Below are 10,096 nucleotides of genomic sequence, written 5' to 3'. Positions count from 1 at the left end.
TTTCTTCGTTAAAATAGAATTTCATAAAAACCAACGTCATTTTTAAAATTGACTAAAGACCAATTCTATGTAAGAATCAAAATTCAGTGGCCACGCATAGTCACGGATTTTCTTCATACTTGACAATTTGATAGACATTGGTGAGTATAAAAGCCTAACACCATTTGTTTGTTGCTATGTGGTCCCGTTGCCATGGTAACCGAGGGTAAAGATGTAAAAATGCCATTTTAATGCTTATTTAAGAACATACTGTGAGTAATGTGCCGAACTTGGGGTTTCCAGGGTAGAATATATAATTATTAAAAATAGTTATCATTTTTTAAAAGAAAAGATATACTTTCATTTTGTCAATTATTTCTGTGTTCTCATGCATAAAATGGCAATAGTAAGTATCTGCTCCCTGTCGAGAAAGCTTTTCTCCTAGGCTAGCGACCAAAGGTTGTCATCTTATACCGTCAATGCCGGGAGGAGTGTGGTCCTCACCGCTGGCTGCTGCACGGAGTGACCTACTGCTGAGACCAACTCTTTTGATGAAGTAATTAATCACCAGCTCTGGCGATAAATTGTTTACAAAAATCAATGACTGGGTCCTGCCGTCCTTATGTATCATTTTTTCAGGTTGGTTGGTGCCATTGAAAACACCAGATATGCTTTGATCAACCTTGTTCAGTCAAAAGTAGAGTAGATATTGGAAAGTGCACACCCATGGCAGACCGTATCTCGTATAAATATATATTAATTTAAGATAGCAGCAATGTTACTGAAAATCAAATATGATACAGGAGGACATTTCCTACATCTACAAGTTGTTATATTTGTATTTCTCACAAAATTGAGCAGTATTTTTTTTTCTATGTACAAATTGTAATTTATAAAGAAAAAAAACAACTTATCGATGTTTCGCCAATTTGATGCACTTTAGGAATTTTTTAAGAGGTGAATGTTTAGACAAGTATTCAGTAAATCCTTTCGAAGATCCGGAGAAGAATTGACACAGGCAAATGAATCTGGAACTAATTGTCTGTAGTAAATATATTTTAACACCCTAGTGCTTGTTCTATGTGATTAATGACATCTGTTCTACCAGTAATGAAGAGAAAATCGATGTGTGCAACATTAAATATCTAAATCTCTGTTGATCCCATTGAAAGGACACCCTGTGTGATATAAATTGTATAATGTGTGTTTTATGAGAAAAAAGCTAACCAACAATCAATCTCTCTCTCTCTCTCTCTCTCTCTCTCTCTCTCTCTCTCTCTCTCTCTCTCTCTCTCTCTGAGAGAAGATATTCACTAATTTGAAGATACTTTTTGATTGTTTATATAGAATGTGTATTTTTAATTTGAACTAGATGCATTTCTGAGAAAAATATAACGAAGATGTGATTTTAAAATTACAATAAGCAAAAAATCAGAAGCGGAAAAGGAGAAAACGATAAAGCCCAAACCGTTTTCAGGATAGCTATCAGGCAGCAGGCTGCTACGTCTATGTAATCAATAGTTCGGCGGTGATGCAACCAGCACCAATAGACTATCCCATTTTCTGCAAGTTGATGAAACTGACACGAGCCCTTTTTTATCATTGATTGTTTTCGATGTCATTGTGTCTTTCATTACAACTCACTTCTCTACTGGAGGAACCATTAGTAAAATTATAAATCTAAGCTTGAAATCAACATACATGTAGTGTACACACCTACAAGACTATTTCCTCATCCTACTAGCTATGTATAATTGTTCACCAATTATCTCCCCTCCTCCCTGCTCTTCAACACAGATAAATGATATTATTATAATCTAAGTGGATTCACTGCAATGTTTTCAAAAAATATTTGTTTTATCTACGTTTACCAAACTGCTGCTATGTTTTGAACGGATTAATATCAAGGAATCTAACTGGGCTGTGACAAACATGAAAAATTGATAGATCGAATTATTTAAAAGCAATTATCGCAACAGAGGTAACCAGATCGATATTGAACCGAATAAGCATTGGAAGTTTCAAAACGACAAATTACACCGGCGTTGCAGGTATTTCAGGAAGACTGGGATAAAAAAAAAGGTAGACTTATTAAACGGGTCCCAGTCATCCGGTCAGGTAAGTCGTTATCAATTTTACAGAGGGGAATCATTTACAAAATCTGATAATATAAAACAATATCTGTATGAGGGAGGAGCAATGTTTGTGGATTGTGTCAGATTTACCCATCTACAGAAGGGTTTTTTTTTAAATTCTGAATATGAATATTGTTAAATTAAACGTCGTGAGGATTTTTCTTAAACAATATTTTTGTAAAGACATTTATAGTCGCGGATAGGTTCGTTATTTAAGAATTTAATGGCGTTTGAATTTCACAAAAATATTCGAACCAAAAACGTAGTGAAATTGCCCAATGGGAATATTTTCTTAAACGGAGAAAATGTTCCAATGAAATCCACAGCCCAGTGGATGATGGGTGGCAATAAAATCCACATTCTTTTGGAAAATGGATAACAATTAAATCCACAATTAAGGGGTTTCAATTAAATGAAGCCTGGTGGGTGAAGGGGCACCATGAAATGAAAAGGCTGTTCGATTAACGGTATTACATTGTACAATGTAGACCATGGATAATAGTTCCAAACAATTCAACACGGGGAGGGGAAACTGGTAGATGAGGGGTACATTTACCAATGGAATCTAAACGATCATGTTCGTGAGATATGAATACACTGATGGTTTCTGAGATATATCTGTTCAGACCCAGTCATTGTATTAAAAAATACCTTAGAGAATAACATACGTATTTTATTTAGAAAAAAGTTCACCGTCAACAAAAAAAATGGAATATATGATTTCTGAATTAAATAAGCAAATTTGCTGGTAAAATTAATCAAGTGGGCGTTGACCATTTGTCAGATGTGTTTACTGAGACGTAATATAGACATTTGAGTTTTTGATGAAATAATAATACTTCTCTATGCAAAGATAATAGATTTCCATTTTTACCTATTATTCTAAGGCAGTCCTTTTTCAATCTATTGTGTCAAACCACACCGATTCTCGGGAAATATTTTGAAATGAAATGTACCATTACATTTACTTGTATCCTAAAAAAATGAAAATACACGTATGCATCTAAAATACTTTTTATCCATACGAAATGCTGGTCATGCCAATTTTCTTGTCTACATTAATATTAACATATCAACTTAATATCAGAAAGAAACGAAGTGTCTAGTGACTTTAAAGAAATAATATACTTTTATTGGTCGAACTTTAAAAATGTCAGAAAGACATTAGGAATACAATTCCCACATTAGTCAGTGAAGTAAACTGGTGCTTTGTCGGACACTTTTGAAAATAATGGCGGACGATTTCCCATGACCTGTTTACAAGAACAGCCCACCATGAACATGTAGAATTGAAGTTCATATATTTTTTCATGGCAGAAAACCAGGCACCATTGCATCCATTGAACTAATTCATCTACTGACTGGGGTTTTAGACCACTATTTCATCAATCTATATATTTGAACGAGATGTTTATTAAATGTTAAAAATGGTAGCTATAAGAAAAAGAGTATTGATTAAAGGGACCTAGAAACAATTTGGGGTCAATATCTAAAATATTAATCTATTTTTAATTTTTTGGAATAGTAATTAATATAGGTATTTTTAATGCTTTGTCAAAATTTGAAAGTCAAACGTTGAGTTGTAAGCAATATACATGTACGGGGTTTGACATTCTTTGTTTCGTAAACAAAGCTCGAGCCTTTTTATTGTTTACATGTGTGGTTTATTAGTAAAGGATTCAAATGAATGTTGATTTCTTCTGTTGATAATATTATTTATGAACACATTGGATCAGTTTACTATGTTTGCCACGAGTCATTATGTCAAAGAAAATGGTAATTCCATACTTTACATTATTTGTAAACAAATATGAGACTCGAGCTTTGTTTATACAACAATGAATTCTTACCTCTGTATCTCTCTTATAACTTGACTTCTAACATTCAAAGTTTGGTCAACCATTCAAAATGCGCAATTTAAACATTTTATACATAAAAATTAAAAAATAAAATGTTGATCTAAAATCGTGTCTAAGTCCCTTTAATTGAATGATTGATAAGGTAATTGTTTTGTCTATACAAGAGATAAATTAACTAAAAATAGATGCATATTTGAAAAAAGTTTACATATGTACGCGATGTTGAGTCTATACAGTGATTGTAGTCTAATTATAGCCCCCCCCCCCCCTTTCCCAAACGTTCACACGAAAATATGACAATATACGAGCTCTGAACCATTGGAGGCTACTACTCAAATTTGTTTATTGACTTTAAACAACATAAAAATATACATGTATGTAAACGAGTTAAAAGAAAAAGTTGAAATCAAGAGATAGATTCGAAAATAAGCATTTTGTATTACATACTACAAGTTATAACTGATAGAGATAGCTTCGAAAATAAGCATTTTGTATTACATACTGCAAGTTATAACTGATAGAGATAGATTCGAAAATAAGCATTTTGTATTACATACTACAAGTTATAATTGATAGAGATAGATTCGAAAATAAGCATTTTGTATTACATACTACAAGTTATAATTGATAGAGATAGATTCGAAAATAAGCATTTTGTATTACATACTACAAGTTATAACTGATAGAGATAGATTCGAAAATAAGCATTTTGTATTACATACTACAAGTTATAATTGATAGAGATAGATTCGAAAATAAGCATTTTGTATTACATACTACAAGTTATAACTGATAGAGATAGATTCGAAAATAAGCATTTTGTATTACATACTACAAGTTATAATTGATAGAGATAGATTCGAAAATAAGCATTTTGTATTACATACTACAAGTTATAATTGATAGAGATAGATTCGAAAATAAGCATTTTGTATTACATACTACAAGTTATGACTGATAGGTTTACTCTTATAACTAGTTTTGATGCTTTACATTTTTTGGTGTGTACCGGTGAATCTGTTGATTTCACAGATAAACACGAGCATTTCTAAAGTATCCAAAATGACATTTAACTTTCTTTGTTTTTTCTTATATTATTTTGGTTGTTTTCGATTTCATTGGTGAAAGTTTTTTTGTTTTCTTTTTTTTATTTGAACATATTATATCATGCAAATATTTATTTACATAAATGGATTAGGCAGCAGACAATGCCTATAATGTAAGCTTTCTCGTAAGATGCAAGGTAATACAAATAAAGTGCAGAATATTAATGACAAATAAAATAATACACTTTTTATGATATAATGTGATGTAGCATAAAATATATACTCAGATGGGAAAAACAAGATTGGCAAAAACCGGTTTGAGGAAAAAAGAAAGAGAGTAAAAATTCAAAATAATCAAGAACTTAAACAGTACTGTTACAGCATAGGTATAATCTACTTTTGCGTACATGTATTAGATATATAGCTAAAGTTAAAGTAATTTTAGTTAGATAAATCTCTTAGATTTTGCAATATAGTTATGAACTGATTTAAATAGTACAGCATTTTCATCATATGAAATTTTATCAACTCCAAATAACTATATATCTAGAGTTACTAATTTTAGTAAGTCTAACATTGATATCTGATTTAAAAACATCATCATATTAAGGACATTCAAAGAAAAAATGATATGCATTTTCAGTATGATAGCCACAATTTTCGCAGATTGAATTTTCACGAATAGAATCATCAAAAAGGTCTCTCCATTTAAAAATACTAGCATTGTTTCTTAATTGAAAACGTATAATATTTTCTCTGCGATTCCAAAAATTAAAAAGAGACTTCTGATGTCCAAAGGGAGTTCAATGCCCAGCTTAATTGTAGAGGGTGTACATGTTTTAAGTAAGAAGTAGTTCTGGCTTGGTGAAAGCTGGATTTTCAGGAGTTTACAGATCAATACGCGTCATTTGTTAACTGAATCTCGATCGTATAAAGAATTTTTCTGGAGGCTGGGCACTGACTTGTGGCATCAGCAAGTCAGGCAGGTATTGGGCACTGACTCGTGACCTCAGCAAGCCAGGCAGGTATTGGGCACTGACTCGTGACATCAGCAAGTCATGCAGGTATTGGATTGTTGCTGTTCTGTGTTTCTGCTGGTGAAGCGGATATTTCACCTTTTTATCAGTTGGCTTGGTCCAGATACCAATATTTGCAAAAAATAATGAATTTATCAAAATATTTCATTTTGTAAAAATGATAGGTTGTAATGTTGATCAACGAAAAAGTGTATTTTCTGATTATGTTCTTAACGATGTAGTGCTTAACTTTCAACAATGGTATTGTGAAATTATATAATTTGTCAGCGTGTTTATTCCCTCAAACATACACAAACCGTACATTTCCATGAATTTTATGGAAATATATCAGAATCATCAATTATAAAAAAGGTCCTTAGTTTGCGCAGAGAATTGACATTGAGTTGTTAGTTTCCGCGAACGGTTTTTCAGTGTTCGTGCTGCATCAATGGGTCCCACTGGCGGAATCAATATATACCTATCGAGCTCTTGGGAAGACGAGATCATTTACTGATGCCGGTGTTTTAAATGACAGGTGTTAATTATTTAACATGTTGGATTTTTAATAATTGTTACAGATATATCCATCATCAGGTGTGTTGTCAGTAACCATGTAATGAATCTCAATATATCGAACTGAGATCACTCACCGGCTTGCATGCAGTGTATCTGCAGCACAGGTTATCGAGACAAACATTTGGGTAAAACGGTCTGTTTTCAATCAATTATTGATAACACAATCCTAGGCCTCATAAATTGACGTAGATTAAGTTAACATTTTACACTTGATGTATTTTGGCAGATTTATAGCAAAAATGATGTTATTCATAGGAAAATTAAATTTTTTTGCTTCCATATATTAACCCAATCAGATTAAAGGTTACGATAGAAAACAATCCTATAGACTTGCAGTCGACACAGTGATAAAAAGGAAGCTATCCTCTAATGATTTTTGGTTCAACCATTGAACGGCTCTCTCTGACGGTTCATGCAGTTATGATGATAGCACAAATGTCATTCCGTTTGGATGTAAAGAAATGCATCAAGTCTATCATGTCGCATCAATCTACTAGCATTTCACGTCCTTCTTTGTATGTTGTGTGGTATTAATCATTAAAATGGACTTTGTTTTAATAAGACTGGGTAATCAACGGATCTACCTCAAAGTTTTAAGCATGATTTCTTTAACCTTAAACTATAATTGAGTAAATAAAAAAATCTAAGTACTTTAGCGGTAAAATTTGAATATTTTTCGATATTTTATTCAAAGCTCTTCTTCTGAAGGAGATTGATATAAATTAAAAATGGCAACGACCATTCAGCCCCCTTAAACAGTTTCAAAGTATTTCAACGACCATCCATTCTTCTTAATAAATGTCCACTACCAAGCCACCTCGTACTGAATCGTTGATGTTTTATTTTTTAGGACTTGTTGCTATGGCATCGGTGACGACAGACAACGTGACCAACTCACCGTAAGTGAACATTAACAATATATATATATATTTTAAATTACCCAGTATTATCTGTCAGTTTACAATTATTTTTCTTAAAATATAATCTAAATGACAAAATAATTTCCCATGCTTTTGAAATGAGTCTCTTTATTCATAATAAAATAGCTCGTACTTATATGTTTTCCAAATGAATCTGCATGTATTCATGTATTTGTTTACCACGATAATAATGTACTTTCTTTGTACCAGGTCCAACGGCAGCTTGGTGGGTCCGGCGACACCAGTCGACAACTCACTATGGGGACAGATAGAGCAATTCTATTCCGACAAAAACAACATGGCCATGTACCTGGTCCTTCCGCTAATTGTTCTTGTATACGGCGGATGCAGTTTGATATTTTGCATCTACAAATGCATGGGATATTGTAAAAAGTCTAAGCGAAGGAAAGACCGCCAACTTCTAATCAAAGAAAACCGAAGGAGAAGTATCGTCACACAGCGCCAAGTGGATAACCGCCCCCGCTCGACGGCAAGCATCCACCCTGAACTAACCCAGACCACCGAACAGAAAACCAGGACTACCCCACTACCATGGGAGGTTCCTGATAATTCGGAGACAAAGGTGAAGCAAATGGACGCAAGGTCTAAACATGGAAACACAATGCCCCAGAAAGGACCGAAAACGCACACCGGTAAAACCCCACCACCACCGTACCAAGAAGTAGAGGACGTTATTTATTTAAGCGGCCCGAAACAGCCGGGTTATCCGACTTCCGGTTACCAGCCGAAGAAACAGGAGTACTCTCCCCTGGAACTTACCAAACAACTTCTGAGGATCGGAGACGAAGAGAAAAACCTGATGAGAGGTCGGAAGAAACGTCTTGTGTTTACTACAGATTGAACCCGAACAGCTAATAACACGAAAATATGAATAAATGTGATATGTACAAAGATTCCTAAAGAAAACAATGAAATGTTATTTTGTATTAATCGTTCAACGCCTAATCTCTTAAGGATATACAACCCTCAGCAATGTCCCATAACTCATTCAATCCGTCAGGTTAATACTTACAGTGAAATCATCATGTTTGATCATTTGGAGATATACTTCTGTACAATCAACAAATTTTGCGCGGTTCAAATGTTCGTGATTTTCGTGACAAACACGAATCTGGATCCCTAAAAACTTTGCAAGCGCAAGCGGCATGCACAAAAGTCATCTGTTCTACAAGAAAAAAACCTCTCCTGAGTATTTATTCTGCTATTGATCTCTTGCCATCTATAAGGGAGAATACCTTACATAAATTTACCATTTTTAAAATTATTACCATAAATTCCAAGATTTTGGTCAACTTAAATAACCTCAAACAGATAACTATAAGAAAAATTGTAATTGACAAGCAGCATGAAGCAATCCTGTGATTATTTCTGTGATGTCACATTTTTATTTCTTGTCATATTATTCATTTGTAAATATTTACCATGCTCTATTCTTGTTATTCAACTTGTCAGGGGAAGTACATGCGATAAATGATAATAAGTGATAACCACTTTCTCAATTTACCATTTATTACATGAAAATATCGTTTGTTTGTAAATCTTCTGGAGACATTTCGCAGTTTCGTCAACTTTAAAGAACTTATAAGTTATGAAAATAATTTATGTTTAAAAGCGGCAGTAAGTTTTCCTTTAATTGATGTCTTCGGAAACATGAGGATAAATGCTAAACACAAATTGTGATATTCCTGTAACAAAATCAACAAACCTGAAACTAACTGTTCTGGCTTTTTAACTTAATAACTACCCTCACGATGCATGACGTCAAAGTCACCAATTCCTTAACTCAAAGTAAAAAAGATGTAAATATTATATGAGCTTTAGCAAATGAAATTGCGACATTGACGGTGAAATTGCCACATTTCCGCTGCGCTCGAAGTTCACCGTCGTCACATTTCGATCGTTAAATCAAAGAAGTTTCCGGGCGTTGTTTACAAAACCAGAGCAGTCGAATTGATTTATACCCGTGTTTTTTTAATATTGAAAACTCATGTCTTATGCTTTATTTCAAGATACATATATACTCTGTAATATACTCTTCACATCTCTGTTACCGTGTTTGACAATTTCTCCTATATAGTTTTTAGATCACAGATCCTGGCTGGAATGCAGTCTAGTCTTCTCAAGTGACGAATCCTCTAATTTTCCATTAGTGATAACGATTTCAAAAGAGAATAATAAATCATTAATACATGACAGTCTATATTTGGTACAGCAAAAGGGAGGAGAGAATTTGAGAGACATTGCAGTAGAGGTAGTTATCTTTGTGAAAGTTACCTCCCTTGGCAGAAGGCCGTTGGATTAATGTCAAACATGTTTTCACATAAAGATCATACATCATCATATTCTTTTTATCGTGTTACTATAATTGTATTCATGTAACTAGATGTGATACAATGTTCGTAATCTTGATTTATCTTTGATCTTGGTACTGTTGTTTTAATAAAACAATTATTTTATCATTGGTTTTGACATTTTTAACAGAAAAAATATCATAAATGTCCAAATCCCTTGTAATATTTGTTAAGATGTATTTCACATAATGAA

General features: G+C 33.3%; 1 protein-coding gene across 2 annotated transcripts; it reads left to right on the top strand.

Moving 5' to 3' along the window:
* The first annotated feature begins 1,804 nt into the window (after positions 1-1,804).
* Positions 1,805-10,011, top strand: LOC105326326 (uncharacterized). Of its 2 annotated transcripts, none has more exons than XM_011426296.4 (3): positions 1,805-2,097; positions 7,462-7,510; positions 7,742-10,011. In XM_011426296.4, exons 2-3 carry the CDS (start codon positions 7,473-7,475, stop codon positions 8,391-8,393), a joined length of 690 nt encoding a protein of 229 aa, XP_011424598.3. In that variant the 5' UTR covers positions 1,805-2,097; positions 7,462-7,472; the 3' UTR covers positions 8,394-10,011. The 2 variants fall into 2 exon arrangements, with proteins under 2 accessions (XP_011424598.3, XP_019921960.3); XM_020066401.3 differs by lacking the exon at positions 1,805-2,097 and adding an exon at positions 6,623-6,736.
* Positions 10,012-10,096: the final 85 nt, after the last annotated feature.

The sequence above is a fragment of the Magallana gigas genome, chromosome 8 (assembly GCF_963853765.1).
Source record: "Magallana gigas chromosome 8, xbMagGiga1.1, whole genome shotgun sequence".
NCBI classification, from domain to species: Eukaryota; Metazoa; Mollusca; class Bivalvia; order Ostreida; family Ostreidae; genus Magallana; species Magallana gigas.
Note: the sequence above shows the minus strand (reverse complement) of the source record. Positions and strands in the feature narration are given on the sequence as shown.